At 33.0% G+C, this 22,389-nt stretch overlaps 1 protein-coding gene across 2 annotated transcripts in view; it reads left to right on the top strand.

Annotated features, from left to right (window-relative positions):
* The first annotated feature begins 924 nt into the window (after positions 1-924).
* The window catches only part of LOC148312635 (protogenin B-like), a 168,305-nt gene continuing 146,840 nt past the window's right edge, over positions 925-22,389 (top strand). For both annotated transcript variants that reach the window (XM_088275759.1, XM_088275753.1), the window contains exon 1: positions 925-1,115. In XM_088275759.1, coding sequence (XP_088131885.1) covers positions 1,049-1,115 — 67 coding nt within the window. In that variant the 5' untranslated portion in view covers positions 925-1,048. The remainder of the gene's footprint in view (positions 1,116-22,389) is intronic.

Below are 22,389 nucleotides of genomic sequence, written 5' to 3'. Positions count from 1 at the left end.
AAATCATTACTATCTTCAAGTGATTTGCGTATATTTTAGGCAAAAAAAAATACTTTTGATTTTTACAATAAGTGTTCCTTAGAATTCTAGAAATATCCCTCCAAAGTTTCATCGTGTCCACCCCCCCCCCCCTCCTAGTTGACCAGCAAAGGTCAGTAACCAGTATTTACATGTACATATGTATAAATTATGTATTTTATTGTTGCCAATATTTTTAAATATGCAACCTGAATGACACGTGCTACTAAAATTGATAATGAAATCTTACATAAAATTGTTTAGTAAATAACAATATATCGTTTGAATAACATATAAACATCAAACCGAAATGAATTAATGTTTATTGTATTTCAATCTACATATGTACATGCTAAGTATCGTGTGTTGAATGCTATTTATGCATCTCTTGTAACAAAAACACTCCCGATGATAGTATAAGATAATAGTGGTTGATTGATATTATGATCGTGAATTGAATTTATAATGTATTTGAACACCAACTAAAAAGATTATTCATGTGATAATTTATAGTTGTCGTTAAAAATATTTTTTTATAATTTATTGTTACTAATTACTCAATGCTCCATGTTACTATTATTTTCTTATACTAATAAAAAATACCGGCCGGCATGGGATAATCAGGATAAAAGACGAAGAAGACGTATCATTGCGTTTCATTTCAACGCCGGAGATTTTATCCCGCGTAAAAGAGACGAGGAACATAATTTAGTAAATCCTAAGTTGAAAGACGAATCTGCAAAGTATACAGCTCGCACTCTGACGTATGAAGTATTCCTATAGCTGTCCTTGTCTCCTTACGTCATAGAATTTGAGTTGCTCCGGGTGTGTGTGTGTATGTATTTGTTAATTTGCGCAGTCGCTTGTTGCGCAGTGGTATTCTTCAGGAGTCGAGCACGGCGGCGCTGCTCAATGGCAGCGTTTCTCGTCGCGTGTGTGTAGTCGTTGGACGCAGTGTTAGTGAATTTGCGGATAATTCCGAAACGTTCTGTTATATTTTAAAAAATCGTGTACAAATGGTTAAACATTTATGGCGCTGCTATTATTTCAACTCGGCATTGTGTTTACAGTAGGATTGCTCCTGGGACCAGCTTCCGGTACGTCGAATATTTTGCAATGTGTTTTTGTTTTCGGAATCTCGTAATGTTTGTGTTCATACATCTCGTAAAATAGCAATATGGCCGTCCGTGTTATCGGCCTCGAACTGTTTATTTTATTATAATAAAGCGGTCGATACGCATTTTTTAAGTTTCGGCTTAGTCAATATTTTGACGGACCCGATATTCGCTATTATCCATGCCGTGAGGTGTCGTTTTGAGATGTGACACGAGCTGTCAACACGAAAACAATACAGGATTGTTTGGCTTTAAATTTGGCATTCTTTTACCACCTGTATAGTTTTGATCCGTTTTTATATTAACCGAAGTATCTTTGTGCCTTGGACAGCATTGCGCGGTAATTTTTTTGGAATTCCGATGACTATACGCCGAAACACGTATTTTGGCATGTTCAGCACGTGGGTAATGGGAGTTCTATATGTCAATAATATATGTTTCCACTTGGAATATTATTGTTACCTGCCCGTTTATGTATTTGTCCGGTCACACGTTGTTTTGTTATGAAGCTGTACTTATCTAACGTCAGCTGATAAACAAAACTTGCATCCGGATCTTTGAACTAGAAACATGACATCCAGTTGCGTAATAGAATTTGGGAGATTCAATAAATTAATAATCTCCAATCATGACTTAAAAACGATTCTTACTGTTTTCATACAATATTCTGCGTAGAAAAAAGTATTTTTATAGTTCATCAACCTACAATAATTAGGCCTGATTTTTTTATCTCCATTATTCATTGACATAAATAACAAATGGCTTATTTCCATATAATTTATTAGTATGTAAGTATTTTTAAACAGAAAATTGATCATTTAAAAAAATGGTAGGATACATTTTTATAATTTTTAGTAATTAGAAGTTTAGTTTGAAAATTTTCCAGGCCTCGATAAACAAATTATTGTATTCGGTGTTTTCACTTTGATAAAATGAGTTTTTGTTCAAAATTTATGGTATTTTTTGTCTAATATCTATGAACAATATTTTCAATATCGCTCACTCCTTTCAAGAACGTCATAAATCAAAAAACTAGTTTTTTCAGGAGAACGTTTTTAAAGTTTAAAAATATAACACAATGTATTAAAAATAATTATCAAGCCACTTATTGAACTTTTTACCGTGTAACAGATCTATTTAGGAAAACCTGAAGGTTTTTTCTCCATTTGAAAAATATTTAGTACATAAAAAAAATAATTACACAACGCCTTTTCTTCAAAATGCAAAAACAACATTTTCTGCCCTATATTGGGTAAATATTATGTTAAAAATATGCCTCTTTTGCTGGGATATAGTACATTTTCTGGGCATTCCGAAAACATATACAACTGAAAATTGACGATTTTTGATTTATGACGTTCTTGAAAGGAGTGAGCGATATGTCTAAATCGTTAAAAATTACCTGGGTTAATCCCCCGAGAGATTTTTACTGAGGTATATTAATGTCCCTGGTTCACAGTACCTCCTTATATAATTTAATTTTTATTCATTATTACATGATCTCTGAAACCCAAAAAATGTTTCTACATATTACATACTTCTAAAATATTAATTATCTTAATTTTTCCTGTTGTATTTCTATGTCGTATTTTTTACGAATGTTTATTAACAACGTCACTCGTAGGATAGTTCAGTAAAAAAACTAACTAACCATCACGCCGATTCCCCGCAGGGGTAGGGAGAGAGAATAGAACGCCACAACACTTGTCTTGTCTTTTCAAGTATTTGACATACCTGATCGTGCCAAGCTTTCCTCGGTCTTCCTCTGCTTCTTTTTCCAACTGCATTCGCCTCATAAATTTGTTTTACCGTTCTTTCCTCATTCATACGTTCCACATGTCCAAACTATCTCAACACACCTTATTTTATCGATAGTGTTTATCTTAGCCTTGCATTCTTTCCCTATTTCACCATCCGAACATCTATCATACATCGTTTTGCCGCATATTCGTCTGAATGATCGCATTTCGACGGCATTCAGTCTACTTTCATCCTTCTTTTGCCAACTCCATTATTCGTTTCCATACATAAGGATTAAAACCAGGACTCCTTTGGTGTCTTAATTACTGCGAATTTATTAATCTAGGGTTAAATACAGGATTAGAGAGGAATAAGGTTAACATTTTGTTATTGGCACATTTCATTAGTATTGATGTAGGTGTCCAGCGATGCTTCTTGTAGAATTTGTTTTGAAATGCTACGTAATATGCCCAGGGCAAACATTCGACAGAAGGTGAATGAATCCATAGCAAACCTCGTAACAATTTCATGCGAGAGGCTAACGATCTGTAAATATGCGATAATGAACAACGCGAACACTTACTTCATTAGTTTCGTTTTGTCGCCCTTGAGGAAATTATGTAAACAAAAACACACAGACCAAGTACACATCGCTCACTCCTTTCAAGAACGTCATAAATAAAAAATCGTCAATTTTTAGTTGTGCATGTTTTCGGAATGCCCAGAAAATGTACTATATCCCAGCAAAACAGGCATATTTTTAACTTAATATTTACCCGCTACAGGGCAGAAAGTGTTGTTTTTGCATTTTGAAGAAAAGGTATTGTTTAATTATTTTTTTTAATAAACTAAATATTTTTCAAATGGAGAAAAATCCTTCAAGTTTTACCTACAAGATCTGTTGTACAGTAAAAAGTTCAACAATTAGCTTGATATTTATTTTTAATACATTGTATTATATTTTTAAACTTTAAAAACGTTCTCTTGAAAAATCAAGTTTTTTGATTTATGACCTTCTTGAAAGGAGTGAGCGACATGTCGCTCACTCCTTTCAACAACGTCATATATCAAATAACTTGATTTTTCAGGAGATCGTTTTTAAAGTTTAAAAATATAAAATGTATTAAAAATAAAAATCAAGCCATATTATTTTTTGACATCGCATCAAAGATGAAGCAGAATATGGGTATAAGTCTGGGCATTTACGGGGCTGACGACCGTCATAGGCTGGTTTAAGTGATCACCTTACACAAGTCAAAAAATAATATGAAAATAACTCCTGTATTTGGAGATAATCCAGATTTTGTGAACAAGTATTTGGACACACTCAAAATGTTGTAAATATCAAGCCACTTATTGAACTTTTTACTGTGCAACAGTTTTTTTTATGGTAAAACCTGAATGTTTTTTCTCCATTTGAAAAATATTTAGTATATTTTAAAGAAATAATTAAACGATACCTTTTCTTCAAAATGCAAAAATAACACTTTCTGCCCTGTAGCGGGTAAATATTAAGTTAAAAATATGCCGCTTTTGCTGGGATATAGTACATTTTCTGGGCATTCCGAAAACATGCACAACTTAAAATTGACGATTTTTTATATATGACGTTGTTGAAAGGAGTGAGCGACATGTGGGATACGTCAACGGCATTTCGTTTATCCGAGCATATGAATACTTACTTAAATACATATACTGATCCTATATTATTCACAGTTTATAGCCCACCCTTGTGTAGTTATTGTGGTAGAAATGAAATCAATGAATGTACGTAACATATAACTAATTAACTATCTATCACGCCAGTTATCCGCTGGGGTAGGCAGAGAAAATAGAACGCCACACCACTCTGGAATTATGGAATAAGGGTCTAATGCTGTTTTTTTGTACTACAATCTGTTGCGATCATTTTTGACGATAGGAGGATACTCCAATATGTAACTAACTAACCATCACGCCGCTTCCTGGCAGGAGTAGGCAGAGAGAATAGAACGCCTTAACGCTCTGTCTTTGCAAACATACTTCGCCTCTTCCATATTCATGCATCACCTCATACATAACCGCCGATTATTTAGACTCCTCACCCGACCGCTTTCAAGTATTTAACATACCTGATCGTGCCAAGTTTTCCTCGGTCTTTCTCTGCTTCTTTTTACAATTACATCACAACATACCTTTCTTAATTTTATCGATAATGCTTGTCTTAACCTTACATTATTTTCTTATTTTACAATTCGAACACCTATCATACAACTTTTTGCCGCACATTCATCTGAGAGATCGCATTTCGAATGCATTCAGTCTACTTTCATCCTTTTTTTGCTAACTCCATTTTTACTTCCATGAACTGAAAAAATACTTTACGGAAAGATGTTAGTGTTAGTGATTAGTTATATTTTCATTTTTTTTCCTTTAAGCATGGTTCTTACCTAATGTTTTTTCCTTATATATGCCTATTTCTTTACCTTTTATTGGTTCATATTTTACATTTTGCCATGTGTTTTCTTATTTGTTACTTTCATATCTGTTTTTCAGTCTTGTTAACCTTAATCCCGTGTCCCAAAATGACTAATGGAAATTACTCATCGGAAATGTTATACATGTGACTTATGTATGTAATATATTTAAATAAATAAAAGAACATTTAATGCTGTCCCACCGCATGCCCAGATCTGATACAGAAGCATCTAGGCTTCCTGACAGATCTGCTCTTGCAAAGCAATTTTTTTGTTTTTTGAACTAAGTTGCGAAATTTATTGAAAATGTGAAACAATATAAATTGTATCCCGATTTTCTTAATTTTACAGGTATATTGAAAACTTTTAAATGTAATTCACAGTAAAATAAAAGAACAATCTCCATTCGGAATCTAGCCCGAGTTGTTTGTTTTCTCCCTTGTAAGATTTACGCAACGTAACAATAATTCGTTGGTTCAAAAAGCCGGGGAAAAATGTGCACGCCACTGTCCACGAATGTGATGCATTAATGAACAAGTAAAAATATGGCGAGGGGGGTGTTTTGCAATCCGGTGAATATATAAACAGAGAACCCCCTAGGTACCCTAACATGCTATTAACACGCATATGTATGCATTATTGGAACTAATTGCTGCATTTTTGGAAATGACTCGGAAGTATTGTTTATTTTAAGCTAATATTATTAAAAAAAAACAACACGAAGCGGTTAGACTAAGATTCGGTTGGTGGTTATAACATATCGTGGGTGCACTGGCAAAAAACGTTAACTCGAAAATATGCAATTTTGACTTAATGACGCGTATTTTAAAGTTCTTAACGTTCTATAGCCTGGCAAAATACACTTAATAGTTTGAAATGTCATATATATATATATGTGGTTTAAAAAAGTAAATTCAACTTTAAGTTTAATAGCGGGTATTTTATTCAGGCTAAAAGCTTTAAATATCAGGAATTATTCAAACAGGGATTTTAGAGTTAACTTTTTTCGCCGTTATACCCACGATATACTAACGTATTTATTTAAAGATTTGGCGTTTAATTTGTAGAACTCCATTTAATTTATATGTGGAATGTTAAAATCAAACTCTGATTTTTAAGAATCTACTAAATTGTGTTTTATTGTTGAAAAAACTTAAAAATAAAAGTTGTGACAATTGTTTCGTCTTGTTATGGCATTTTCAAACTAATGTGAAGATTAAATGGACTGATTTCACTAACTTGTTAAAATACCTATTCACAAAGTAAGTGCTTTAAATATCAAATACAACATTATTACATTATTACGTAAAGTAAACATTATTACGTTTATTTAATTCTCGATTGTTTGTAAACAATGTTCTTTTCTTTTTTTCCCCTCCTTAACCCTTGCTTACTTTCGTCGTCCATATTATTAGTGCGATAGTAATTAAATTTCACATACATTGTTCAGGTGCAATATCGACCCAAGAAAATACTGTTGAGAATTTGATTCGGCTTTTTATAAAGCATTTTTCACCCTTAACTTGAAAATGTATACAATTCAAGATGACGTCTAACATGACAACAGAGTTTTAATCCCGAAAATCTAAATTTAATGTCTATTATTCACCCCCCTAAGATAACGAAAGAAAATTGCTGTTATTTTAGCCACTGCAATTTCAAATGTGCATAGCGTCTATCCCATAGCGCCATGCTTTGAAATATGTAAAGTATTAGTGAAGTATGTTTCATTATACCTTACTGATTATCACTTCAATTAAGTCGAAAGACTTCACTTCAATGTTATCAAGTGGGCTTATTACTACGAAGCTAAGTTGCATTGTTGACGTACAATTTATTTTACGGTAGTACATAGATAAATTAATCGATAAACAATCGATCGTGAATATCAATTTTAATATTTGAAAAATAATATTGTCGACAATGAGTAGAATTTCGCAAGTGTTTATTTTAAAGCAAAGTTAAAAATCCAAAAAAAACGCTTTGCCTTAGGGGCAAATGGAAATGAATCCATTTCATCGGAATTAATTTTTTCAATGCTGATAAGATTGCTTTAAAAATATCCTAAATTTTATGACGATTAGGGTTAAAATTTTACTAATTGATAATTAGTCACTACCTTATTTATTACAAAAGATATTGTGCGTTAAAATAACTGTAAAAGTCGTGCACAGAGAATTGATTTGGGTAGGCAGTAGAGGTAGATAGTAAGGTAAGCTAGGCACAACTTACTAGGGTAGGCAGTTGAGGTAGGTAGTAAGGTAAGCTAGGTAATACTTAGAGGTAGGGTACGTACTGGTTGCGTTTTTATGTCACGCGGGTAAGTTAGGATAGGCACTGCTTTTCTGCCCATATGGAACGTCTTGCTTCCTAGTCAGTTATTTTTAACCCTGACACAAAACAGCCCCTTCTTCTACTCGGCGATTTCGCGTTCTACATTATAAGCACGATAAATATAAATAATTGGCCAGCACAACTTACCCCGCATAACTTGCAATTAAAAATAACTGTGTTATTATCAGCCAAATTTGTTGATTCTAACTAAATTAAATAATGATACAAATCTCCATGATGTTCTAAAGATTATCAGCAATTGAATGAAGTTAGAGTAATACCCCCGGTCACTGTGTCTTTCATCATTCTCTACCCCTGTTAGAACTGCAATGAATAACAATTAACAGATATACCGGACATCCTGCCGTAACTCGCGGTCCGGATACCGGATTGTCCGGTCGATTGATCGCAGCAGCCTTATTTTTACATTCAAATTTTTGTAAAATTGCTGTTATCACTAAGCGGTTTTGAATTTTCACAGTTTTTTTCAGTGGGTGGTTTTGGTTAATGTAGTTTTGCTACAAACTCGTGCTGGCCTCATTAAATTATTCGTTTAATTTTGTAAGAATTTCATATGATCTGATTAATTCATTTATTCATATTTCCAGTCCATATAAAGTAATGCATTATAATATAACCCATTTTAATAATTGAAGCAATTTCACGCGATGCAGTGTTTTTTTTAAGTAAAATTATTTATCACCGGAAAGACCAACGCCGCCATTTTGATGGCCGACCGATTTGAACTGACAATATTTTTGCCGTTCTTGTGGTGTGAATGTCTCATTTCTCGCTTTTAATAAATACTGGCTAACCTTTCGTACCTTGGGGTAGTAAGTATTTTACGAAAATGGTACTTTCTACTTACTTCAACCTTCTCCAGCCTTCTTCTTGTGTCCAGTATTGGACCTCTCTCTTGGACTTAGACAGTTGTTTGTTAGACGCGACTCTCTTCCAGTGCAGGCCCGCTACTTTTTTAACGTCATCGGACCATCTTGTTTAGGGCCTACCCACGATTCTGCGTCCTGTTCTAGGTCTCCAGTCAAAGCATATTTTTCACAACATTCTGAGTGTGTCCAAATATTTGTTCACAAAATCTGGATTATCTCCAATTACAGGAGTTATTTTCGTATAATTTTTTGACATCTCATCAAAGATGAAGAAGAATATGGAAGTCTGGGCATTTACGGGGCTGACGACCGTCATAGGCTGGTTTAAGTGATCACTTTACACACGTGTAACATTCACCAATTTTACCCATTATTAACAACCACACTACTGCTTTTTATTGACCAGAAACTCTTTTATTATTATGATTCGGTCCTCACATACTAATAAAAGTATTTATGCTCAATAAAAAGCTTCTTTTCATCTCACCAATAGATGTCTCTAGTGAAATTCTAGTGATTCAAGAACAATGTTTCGAAATTGGTTCATATACATAGAACTTCCAAGAATTTGAGAATTTGAGAACCATAGCAATGACATATATTATCTGCCAATATCAGTAATTATTAATACGCTTTTTGTAATTAATTAAAAATAAAACAGGATAATAACATGAAAAGCTTAAAAAAAACCTCCACTCGGTTAAATGACGACGCTTTCGTCTTTCTAGCTTTGATAAGTTTTTAAGATTGAATAAAAAAAACGTAATTTTCGCTTTTAATTTTTAATTTAATCGAGCACATATTTCACAATGTTATTTATAATCATCAAATTGAAAATTTATAATTCAATTATGAGCAAAATTTGCGATGAAAAATAAAATATTGTTATTTTTAAAAATTTATTGCCGTTGAAAAAATTCAATTTAGTTGAATTTTCATAATTATAGCCTTTCTTAGACGCAAATCTGAAATGTAATAAATTGTAATTTATAATACTTGCTCTAGTCACGGACGATAAAGCTAAACCGTAGTACCATAGTGAGGGGTGCTATCTCGGGATATTTAACTTTGATAGAGGCATTCAAGACATCTTCATTTCGGAAAAATTAATTTATTTGCAACACATACTTTCGTTTACCTACAATCTCATATATCTTCAATTTTTACGTAACGCATAATAAATCTCTATAATTATGATGGCTTATATGTAGTATGTAAATTTAATATCCGGAGTAATAATAATAACAACTAACTAACCAACTAACTAACCCTCACGCCGCTTCCCCGCAGGGGTAGGCAAAGAGAATCGAACGCCACACCAATCTGTCTTTGCAAACATTCTTCGCCTCTTCCACATTCGTGCATTTCCTCATACATACCCGATGATTATTACCACTCCTGACCCGGCCGCTTTCAATTATTTGACATACCTGATTGTGCCAAGTTTTCCTCGGCCTTCCTCTGCTTCTTTTTCCAACTACATTGGGGTCATAAATTTGTTCAACCGTTCTTTCTTCACTCATACGTTCCACATTTCCAAACCATCTCAACACACCTTTCTTAATTTTATCGACAATGCTTATCTCAGACTTGCATTCCTGCATTATTACATCATTCGAACATCTATCAAACATCGTTTTGCCACACGTTCGATGTTTAACGTTCGATGACAGAAATTTGAAGACGTATGCGAACGCACGTTTTTTTTTTTATTCAAATATCTAAAGTTTAAACCTTCATATCTCCCTTAGAATTACAGAATTCAATAAGAATGTCACCGATAGTCTTGTGATTTTTCATAATTTACTAGCCAATAATCACACATCGTGATATTTATCCATTATGTATCTAAAATGCCCCTATATTCCCATATCCTTCTCCCCCAGAAATTGTTAAGTGGCACTAAGTATCATGTTAGATTGATGCATTGGGGTATTATATACTCGTATATTAGTCATCTGTAGGCATTTTTCTAGAATTCGAGTTAATAACGCCACTAATAATGGTCGGTTCAATATGTAGAGCGTTTTGCTTATGAAGAAATATGGAGCAATAAACGTACGCCATAGAAAACCTTGTTATTTAAATTAATAAGTAATCGTGGTGATTATTATAAAAACTTTTAAATAAAAAGAGATATTCATATTTGTGTTTTTATTATTTACAAAAATACTTCAATTTCACACTATTTCTGTGAGTCTAAAGGGCACACTATTAGAAATAGGTATCAAATTGTGGTAGAGTGGGTTGGAATCAAGAAACTCGGACTCAAGAGTCCGCGACACTAACTAGACCACAACCCGACGCAATTAGTAAATATGTAATTTTATTTATAAATACAGGTAAAAAAATATATCATTGTCGAGCAAAAACGTTTACGAATACGAGTGTCCGTAGTGTTTGAAGCAAGAGTAAAGGTGACTCAATATAATTGTCAATGTTTCATCACTGAATAAACGACCAATGGTAACGTAAATGCGCTATTGAAAAATTATTGTTGTCGGGGAGGTTAATTTAAATTATTTAAAAAGTGTAATCCCTTGACTTATATTATTTATTTATTTGGCATTGACTTTGTGGAATGATATGTTAATAATATATATTTTTGAAATACTTATATAATATATTATTTCGAGAAATAATATATCAATATGATCCACAAAGTTAATGCTTTCAATATTCAAAACTCATATAATACCACTTATTGAGTCTTACTTATCACCTGTTTATGAAAACAACTGTAGATTTCGAAGCTAGTCGTGTGTAATGAAATAAAACTTGATAAGTGGTATTAAACAAGTGTGTTTTTAATTAATCCATTGATTTATTGATATATAATATAATAATAATATTGATTTATTGATAATGCTGCTCAAAATGATTTTTCCCCCTCGAGATGCCGAAAATGTTCTTTTTGTAACTTTATACAGAATTAAAAAAAATGTTTTCTCCCAAATTCTCCGATATAATTACGCTTTATGCTGGTATAATAACTGCAGCAACCAGTTTTGTTATTTCTTCATTTTGCCGACGCTAAAACTGTTGTTTATCGGTAACGTCCTTTGTAAAAATGGCAACATGTCCACCTGAGGAGAAATTCGTTTTATTATTTCGGGTAACCAGATAACCCTTTGAGCCTGATGTCTGAGAGGGTGCTCGGATATGTGCAGTATACGACACATGTACATACATATATAGTGCGTTCTTTATCTCTATGAACATCTGCACCCCTTTGCCAATATTTCGCATTTTCTGTTCTCAAGCGACTTCAGAATCAAGTTTCCCCGAAAACGGGGTTCTCGAGCAAGCGAACTTGAAAGTGTTTAGGGTAACTGGATTTGGGAACAAGTTTCTTTGTTTTGTTTCCCGATTTTGTATACTCATACAATATCGTAATATACAATTACGCAAAGTATGCGATCTTCAAGTTTATACGCATAAATATTTTTTTATAACCGTTGCGTTAGATAACTGAATACATTTGAAATCCTATATAATTAAGCTATTATATTATGATAATTTTTGGAAGAGTGGGGTGTACACTACCAACCCAAGGATGAGTTACGTACAAATACCAATATTTCGTGACAATTAAGCGAATATATACTTAAGAAGCAGATTAAATCACAAAACCTACTCAAATTAGCTTTTACGCTTACAAGAACCTATATTGGAAAGTTGATGACTCGAAAATTGCGTTATTTATGTGCCAAATGTAACCGACAAAAAGCTAACGCAATATTACATGTTTCCGAGTAGCCTTCTTTTTTTTAGATTATTAAAAAAAAACACTCGTATAATACCGCTTATCGAGTTTTATTTCATTACACATGACTAGTTTCGAAAACTACAGTTGTTTTCAGGTGATTAGTAGAACTGATGTTTTATGTCTCAATAAGTGGTATAATACAAGTTTTAAAAAAAAAATAATCAACACGTCATTCCACAAAGTTAATGCCGAATCAATAAATAATTTAAAATTTTAAACATGAATTTTAAATTTTGGTGGATATAATAAAGGTTTACGTAAGTGCGTAACCCGGGCACGCGTTGGAGGGAAATTTGTCTGGAAGCGGATAAGGGAATAAGGTCTAGGATGTTCAGGGACTACGCACGTGACTGACATCCATTTCGCACTGTGTTGATCGGTATGCGTAGGAGCTCTTGCATCGATAATGAACATTTTATTTGCAACTATCCCGGCTGGAGCGAAGAGATTTGCCTTCGGATTACTCATTTCTGAGGGAATAAAGAGTACTCCGCTTGATGCAACACAAATCTGAATCCGACCCAATTATATTATACCTTACAACACCTTGCCGGAATCACTGTGGAAAATAGGAATCAAGTTGTGATAATGGGAATCGGCGCTAATGACAATTGGAATAATAATAATAAGTTTATTTTTTAGATGGGAATTGAATTTATAATTTACCCTGCTTATTTTATGTATAAGGTTTATAGATCAAGTGGATTTGTGTTTCTTCTAACTAAAAAATATATATATGATTAAAATATAACTTTGTTTCAAAAATCACTAGAAATATTTTAATATAACTTAATTATAATGTCTTCCGGTTTCGAAGCTAACCGCTAGTCTTGATAAAGAAGCGGTTAGCTTCGAAACCGGTAGACATTATAATTAAGTTATAATAAAATATTTCTAGTGCTTTTTGAAAAAAAGTTATATTTTAATCATATATATATATATTTTAAAACAAAGCTACATTTTAATTATAAAATGGAAAATCACAAAGTTAGTGCTTCAAATATAAATTATATAAAAAAAAAGTTTTATTTTTATCTGTGTTGGGAACGGGAGAAATAATCTAGTGCGGGTTAATCCGGAACTTCTCAGCATTTGCTCATTGATGGGAGGAAACCACGTAAAACTCCTCAGAAGCCGGACTTGTGAAATTTCTTATTTCGCGAAATCAGAAACAATGTCCATAGATGAAAAAAACAGAAATGTTCAAAAAATATTTAAACGAATTATCTTTACGAGTAGCACCGTGCAGGGTGGAATTTATGGCGTATCAAAGAGACTTCTATAAAAACTAGAAAGTGTTTGTTAACCGACGCGGGCAGGCGTCACGCAGGGGAGAATTTCTGACTAAGCCGACAAATCACTGAAAACCTTCTTGCCCATTTAATTTAATCAGCAAATTTTACGGATTCGGGACAACGCATACAAACCGGAATAGTATGCCAGTATATAAATAAATAAATTTGTAGTAAAAAAATATACTGCCCTATTTATGTTGTGTTTGAATACTTACCTGTTGCTATTTGTACTTCTTCTTTCTGGCTACATCCCAGCTTATTGTCCTTGTAGACTGCTGGGGTCAGCTCTCCTTGTCCTCAGGTCATAGGTCCTTCTGTCCTGGACAACGTCACCTAGGCCATGCCTTCGAATCATGTTCTCTTTCTGCATCACCCTGAATTCCTTGGTCTTCCTCTAGATAACTTTCGACGAAGATCAGAAGTTAACTACATGTTCGGGTTCTCTGCGTCCTATATGCCCATACCATCTCAATTGTCTTTCCTCTACCTTCCTATTAATGTCTGTTACGCCCAGGCTTGCACGAATGCGTGAACTCTTTATTTTGTCTCTAACGGACACTCCCGCTGACCATCTGAGTTTTCGCATTTCAGCGGATTCTAGTTACCTGTTGCTATTTGTACAAAACAATGAAAATATGCAAAATATTTATTTTGCTATTTTCTCGTATACCGTGTGCATGAATACTGTCGAGTAGTTTTATTGACGATAGAATTTCAACCGAAGAGCTTTTTATTTCCACAAATGGGAAATCCGTGTTCGCCAAGTATCAAATACCTATCCGTGCACTTACCGATATCAATATTTATTATGAAGATATATTTTTGTGATACCTATCTTTTCAAGCGATGCTTTGTGAAATATTAACTACCAATTCTAAAAAATGTTTTCACCTGATGTTATTCTTTGTTCTAACAAATTTGAATCTTAATGGATATTATAAATATATTTACGTATATATGAAACGTAGTCTTTCACATCTTACAATTTCCCAATGTGTTATTTTTTTCTTCACTTTGTGGTAAACGATGAAATTTTGTTTTCTTAGTAAGCCTCGTGGGTAAATGAGATTCTTTTAAGAGTGTTCTCAAAGAATATGGTATTTACGATGCCTATTTCATTTCTCGGTACCTACTTCAGCCTCTTTTTGAATTAATTTAAATTATTAAAGGAACGAACGGTAAAACAAATTTATGAGGCGAATGTAGTTGGAAAATATAGCAGAGGAATACCGAGAAAATCTTGGCACGATCAAGTATGCCAAATACTTGAGATTGGTCAGGTTAGGAGGCGAAACAATCGGCGGGTATGTATGAGGAGATGCATGAACGTAGAAGAGGCGAATAATGTTTGCAAAGACAGAGTGGTGTTACGTTTCATTCTCTCTGCCTACCCCTGCGGAGAAGTGCCGCGATGGTTAGTTAGTTATTTAGTCACTTTATAGCGTTTTTAAATTTCGGCAAATAAACAATATAAATGCCAATCTGTTATGTTTACTGTATTCTATCGAAATCTTAATTAAATTTGCGACAAAACGTGACCAATACTGTGTTAAACCAATGTGAAATCATTAAATCATATTATTTATTATTCGGCATTAACTTTGTGGAATTACATGTAAATTATAAAAAAAAAACTTGTATTATACCACTCAATGAGTTTTATTTCATTAAACACGACTAGTTTTCATCGACATGTGATAAGTAAAACTTACTTACCCTTAAGCTTGGTTGGTATAGTATAATACAAGTGTTTAATTTTAAAAATCATATCACACCAAAACGTAACAATTTTACAAGCTATAATTTCTGATTATACTTGAAATCATTTACAATGGAAATGTAATGTGAGGACCTCCACATTTAATGTTATTTGGCAAACACCTGGCATCGCTCGTTTAGCTTGTCCGAGGTTATTTTCCTGCCTCGGCCTTTGTTGAGTTGATGCAATGGCGGGGTTGAAAAGGAGACCCATGACCTATGACACAGCACGTATTCATTTCTTTATATTTGAAAGGGCCTAAATCTGCTACGTATGTAACTTGTACATACATGAACACGAGTACGTGCCAAATTGTGGATATGTCTTTTTCGTGTACGCTTTTACTACAATATATTTATTTGTAAATAAACCTGAGTGTAAAAGGATTGTAAAAATCACAAAGCAATTTCATAATTGACATTTTGAGCAGCTTGTCCACAACTGTGAATAAATTTATTGAATTTTAGTTAGTTACTACTACTACCATCATGCCGTTTTCCCGCAAGGGTAGGCAGAGAGGATGGGACGCCACACTCTTCTGTCCTTCATTCAGTTAGTTCTTAGAGAAAATAACTGTTTCTCACATATATTCACGTATTTCCATATTCCTCACCATCTCGTAAACGGATTAATGGCCAATATTATAGAGTTATGTTATTTATTGTTTCGACATTCACTTTGTGGTAAGTCACGATTACATTATAAATAAAACACTTGTTTTCATCACTTGAGTAATTTATTGTTACGATAAGTTTCGGAAGCCAAAGATGCTTCCGTCTACGGGTTTGAGTATGAAACAATAAATAACATAACTGTGCCCAGTACCGCAAATAAGGCAAATAATGAATAAAACACTTCATTTTTCCCACTTGAGTGTTATATCCCTTTCCGGTCCCTAGGATCTAGGTAGACAGTTACATTCAAACAAACCCATAGATGTGATGTAAGCATCTGTGGCTCCAAAACTACGTCATAACAATTAAAATTATCACTCGAGTGGTAAAAAACAAGTGTTTTATTTATAAGCGAATACCACTGTAATCAATGAAGTTTAAAAATATACTCGTTTGTCGGTTTACATCTATATTAAAAGGAAAAAATGTACAAGATAAGAATTTAATGTATGTATGGTGTATTAAAGACGTCATTAAATGGAGAAAATGAATTTATTTAATATCAAACAGAAACATGTTTCAAGTGTGCATTTTTCCTTTTTTATTGATGGGTTTTCCTTGACAATAGCGTTTTCTAATTACTCCCATTGCATGCATGTATCTCTCTGTAACCAACCTATACCACTTCTTTCGCTGTTATCTCCGATCTTCCGTTTCCTCTGCTTCTGTGTGGATCCCCATTAGGACGTAATATGTTTGTCATGTATAAATTATTATTATTTTATTTAATAAAATTGAATAAATCGAATTGAATTGAATGTATTTGATGAAAATATTCTTAAATTTCCCGTATTATATTTATTGATTTATATTTAAAATTTATAAAATAAAACTACTTTGTTTTTTGTCACTTTATTGAAGGTATATTTTCCTACCGGTTTCGACAAGAACCATGTCATCTTCGGGGATAGACATGTACATGTTTAACCCTGATTATAACAAGGTTTTTGTCGAAACCGGTTGGAGTAAAGTATATTATTAAAACAAACTATGTAGCTTTATTTTATAAAGTTTATAAAATGTGCCACAAAGTATCTGCAAAAAACATTCATGAAATGATTTATATTTGCCTATATATTATATTTACGTTGATATATCGCTCACTCCTTTCAAGAACGTCATAAATCAAAAAACTTGATTTTTCAGGAGAAATTTTTTAAAGTTTAAAAATATAATACAATGTATTAAAAATAAATATCAAGCCACTTTTTGAACTTTTTACTGTGCAACAGATCTTTTTAGGTTTAAACTGAAGGTTTTTTCTCCATTTGAAAAATATTTAGTTTTATTTAAAAAAATAATTAAACAATACTTTTTCTTCAAAATGCAAAAACAACACTTTCTGCCCTGTAGCGGGTAAATATTAAGTTAAAAATATGCCTCTTTTGCTGAGATATAGTACAATTTCGGGGCATCCCGAAAACATACTCAACTGAAAACTGAAAAATTTTGATTTATGACGTTCTTGAAAGGAGTGAAAGATATACGAATTGATATGATGTTTTATCGAAAAAGTGGTATAACATACAATATTTTACTTATTTCTTTAATTCCTGTACAGAATATAATATAATATTTCTTCATAGCAATGAGCCGCTAATGTACATAACATTAGCGGGCTTATTGCTATGAAGAAATATCCTCCAACCGACCAAAAACAGACTAGTGATATTGGTCAAAGATTAAACCTTATACAGCCGTTTGCAATAAGAGGACAGATTACAACTAATAACAAGATTACAACATGCTTTTGTATAAATATGGTCACAATATTGTATTATACCATAGTGTGCATATTTTGCAATAAATAAAGCTCCAGTCAGCTTGTTTTACGTACCCGCGACTGTTATTACAACCATTTCGTTCATGCACACTTTCCGCTTGATTAATAGGAATCGTTTTATTTATATTTTATCGTGACGAATAATTTTATGGGTGTCCATGGAACCATTTTTCTTTTATGGATATCTTAGTACGGGAAATGCTCACTTTGTCGGATTTCAGCCAATGTTGTCAGTTTAGCGCAGGAAACGTTTTGTGAAAATGCGATAAAAAGCTCAATATCGTCCATTTTCCATCAATGTGTAACGTTGTTTCATCTTCACCCCAAACAAAACGACGAGACATTTTGGCAGGGGGTGCTAAGCCAAAAAAGGTCGGGAACCTGTGCTGTTGTTCTATTTAAATTACGCGTCAATATTTTGTTTGAACCAAAAATAGCTCGTTTGGATTTAAGTACTGGGTACCGAGGTTCGGAAAAATAACGGTATAAATGTTTAACGTTATAAATTAATACATAAATTTTGAGGCTAGATCCTTTTTAGTATAAAAAAATCTCCTTAATAAACGCATAACAAAAGATTTTGTTCGGTTTACATTGTGTTTTCTGTAAGCCCGCTTTTGTGCTTGATGTACACAATGAATGAATTAAACGAGTAAACGTATATTTTGCATAATTTCAATGTAAAGATCATGACTGCTTTCATAGTATTTGTTTGTATTCCATATTATATAATATTCTTTTGTATTTTCTTTTTGCGTCGTTATTTTTCCGACGAATACATTATTGTAATTCTTGTAGGGGTTTTCTTTACATGTTTTTTTTACATTGAAAGTATTGCCATAAATTATTCGCTTGATTTGTTTTCTTAAAAATATTTTATACTTATTTTTTGCTTGTTGTAATAAATTAATTACACCCAAATATTTATTACTAAATACAATGTAGAAAAAAGTGAATTAACACCAACAACTATTGGATTATTTGAGTGTGGAAACTGTCTCCTTGTTTTTTTGGGGCTTTATTTTTAAACTTACGATTACGAACTACTATTTTTTGTGTGTTTTTTTTGCATCTAGATTTACATTCCTCGTTTTTGACAAATGACTTACTTTAGAGTGGTGTTCATTATATCGAATTCGTTTAGGCCCTCTGATAGACATGGTGACATATTGCTGACATATTAATTCTGAACAACACTTTGAGTGTGTCGTGAAAATGAGCAGAGGTTTTTATTCTAAATTATTTCATTATTCGCTTCCTATATGTTCATAATTTGTATCAGGATTTAAAATCTATCAATCCGTGTTGTGTTGTGAGTAAATTATCAAAGGCTATTAAAATATATCATCATTAATATATGTATTACAAAAATGTGCATCACACGTTATTCGTTAGTGATTAAAAATTGAAACATTTGAATGTCATCTCATCCCTTTTATTTTTATAAAAAGGCTTTATGTGAATTTAAAAAAAAGTACCAACAGAGTAGATTAAACAGAGAGATTTTTAAAAGTACTCTCTTAAATGTAATGGTTAAATTGGTTAATGCGCTATGTCCTGGGTCCTTTTAAGAATAAAGGATACATACCTTATTTCACCCAAAAAAATAATCTGAAAAAAGTCCAGCTTTACTGCGAGCATGTTTATTTGTATTATTTCTCGTTTTTCCATACAATATTCTTAAATTGTTATTCCATATAGGAATACCTTATTATATTTTAATAATTTTGTATCAAACGGTTACTTCAAAGCGATATTTCATTTTGAATTTGTTTTTAAATTTATGTTAGCGATTTCTTTTGACAACGCCACCGTAATCGATGACATTAATTTGACATTTTCCGTCCCGACAACGTTCAAAAGTAAGTAGTAGTTCTTAATTGGGTATAAATGAAAACGCGAATATTATAATTTTCAAAGAGTCTTGGATAATCTTTACTGGAGAAAGAACCAACAAATGGTTGATGTATAACCCCAGTAAGCTTCGTACTGCTTGTGAACAATTTGCTTTTATACTATAATATTTCTTTTATTATACACGGGCAAAAAACTCTTGATTCTCATATTATGGTCCTCAGAGAACCAACCGCATTGGTTCTCTCCCGTAGAGTAGAAATAAGTAATAAATGTATTATATATTGGTGTATTAGAAACACAACGTAATGTAGCATTTTATACTCATACCCTTTATTATAAATTTTGAACGTTTAATGTCTAATTTGTTTTAATTCATTCTAATTAATTTGGATTACAATTCTAGTTTCATTACAATGATTAAAGAAAACACTTGTTTTTTAACACTTGAGTTTTATTATAGACTATGTATGTTAGTATACAGACCTGAATGATGGAAGTTTAACTTCTGAAACATGTAGTCTATAATAAAACTCAAGTGGTAAAAAACAAGTGTTTTCTTTAATCATTGTAACATGTCTTACCACAAAGTTAATGCCGAAACAATAAATAAATTACTAGTTTCATTACATCAATTGTAACCTCTAGGGAATATTTAAAAAAAAAAACTATATTTTCATTTTTTTTTGTGTTACAAATACAACTAACTATCTATTACGATACTGGAATTTGCATTGTGACTTAAATTACGCATTTTGAACATTTTTTTGCCAAAAGAATGGAGCCCTTGTGGATGGAACCTAATTGAATTTGTGCAAAACGCTTATGTTTTGATGCCAGATGCGCATTAAAACATAAGTGTGTCTGTTATTAGTTCTTCATTGTGCAGGACTCCCGTTCGGGGGCCAACCGGAAAGCTTCGAGTGGGACGATTAATCGATTTTAGGATTCAACCGAATTTGCACCCGATTCCTCCTTAATCTCCGAGCCCTAATAACTCCCTATAATAAGTTTTAAGCCTGAAAGTTTTTGATTCTCCGAGCCCCGGAGAGGGGAGAGTTTGGCTAATATGACCCCGGGTGACTTGACCTCGCGATTTAATTGGAATGATAACCGTCGTCCGCCCCACGCACTAATCTAATACAGAGAGTCAATTCTTAAAATCGCAGATGCCATTAAGTGATACGCTTTGCTATTTATATAATTTATGGCCTCGTTTTATCGGTACGTCGTTAATCTATAAAAATGCAATCAAAGTAATACTGTCCGCTTCGTTTGCGGAAGTTTTCCGTTGTGCGAGTCGTCTCATTTATACTTTAGATATTATATTTCCCTTTTTTCCGAGCGCATCCGATGGAAATCTTCAATATATTACGACAAATGATCGTGCCCGGCCGACAGCGTCCCTCTTCCTCCCGGTCCTCGGTTTTGTACTTTTCCATAATCCGCTAACTCACTTATCCGAGTTCCCATCTGAGGCAGGAAGTTCCTTTATAGGCCCGAAAGAAAGTTTCCAACATCGCCCGAGATTCCTCGATATCGCTCCTATTCACCAAGAGTACCTACAAATAATGCTCCCTTGATATTTTAGGTTACATCCATTTTCCCGTTATTTCTCGTTTTTTTCTGGATCCGTCGTCATTTAGTTTAGATAAACACGCCCGAGGGAAGGGCCGGGTAAAAACCTCGTTACGGCATGAATCGTCCGCCCATTTCATATTCGGGCTTGAATATATTTCCTTATCAAAAGGGTTGCCAGTATCCGTGAAAACATGTCGTCGCACAGGCGTGATTGTCTTCCGTGTCATGTGACCAGCCGTCTTCGCAAACGACCCTGAACGGTTTTTGTAATTTATATTACGCATAAATAAACTGTTTGGAAATAATTGTAACGAAAAATTTAATATTGATTCCTAAAATAAATTAGGAGGCGATTATAATGTTACAAGCAATAAGCGTCCATATTTCCTTCCCCACTGGATTATTTTTTCAGGTAAACGACATACTGACCATCGTGCTATCTTCTTTATACAAATACCTGACGGGCATCTATATATATTTTTCACACAATGTTGTATGTTGTTCATCTCTCTAGAGGACGAGCAGAGAAAAAAATACTAATGTGCATTCTTACTCCGCATAAAAATTGATCGAAATTGGTTGGTCCTAAAGAAAGGTCGATTGGTGTCTTTAAGCTTTTGCGGCGGTTCAATTAATACGTGCATTTTTATTTTTATTTTATTTATTTTATTATTAGTCTTCTTTCCCGATTCGTCCGAGTGTTGAACATAAAACATTTTACGAAAAAAGAAATAGCACGATACATATTAGTAAGTCGAATACTTGAAAAAATATCCGGTGCAGAAGCAAATATGTGCGCTTGTTTGAGCGACAGAAATGTAACACTTATATTTAAAAAAATAAGTATTCACAATATAATATATGATATTGTTTTTCTTGTAACTGGAATTCGCATATATTTTTTTGTATTCCAGTGGCTACGAATTAAAGTAAGAAGTTTTTGTTAAAGGGAAAATAGGATGTGATACAATGTGGCTGATATTAAAATAGTTTTGTAATATTACTGCGTTAAGCAAGGAACGTTTATGGGTGGCATTTCAATATTTTCTTGAGAGCTTTTACTTTCTCCGGAAAATGAATTTTTTTAATGTAGAATAATAATATGTTTTGCTATTGTAGTA

Source organism: Brachycentrus maculatus, unplaced genomic scaffold (assembly GCF_059751285.1).
Source record: "Brachycentrus maculatus isolate JH-2025_06_01 unplaced genomic scaffold, ASM5975128v1 h1tg000037l, whole genome shotgun sequence".
Lineage (NCBI taxonomy): Eukaryota > Metazoa > Arthropoda > Insecta > Trichoptera > Brachycentridae > Brachycentrus > Brachycentrus maculatus.
The sequence above is the reverse complement of the archived record's forward strand: the minus strand, read 5'-3'. Positions and strand labels throughout refer to the sequence as shown.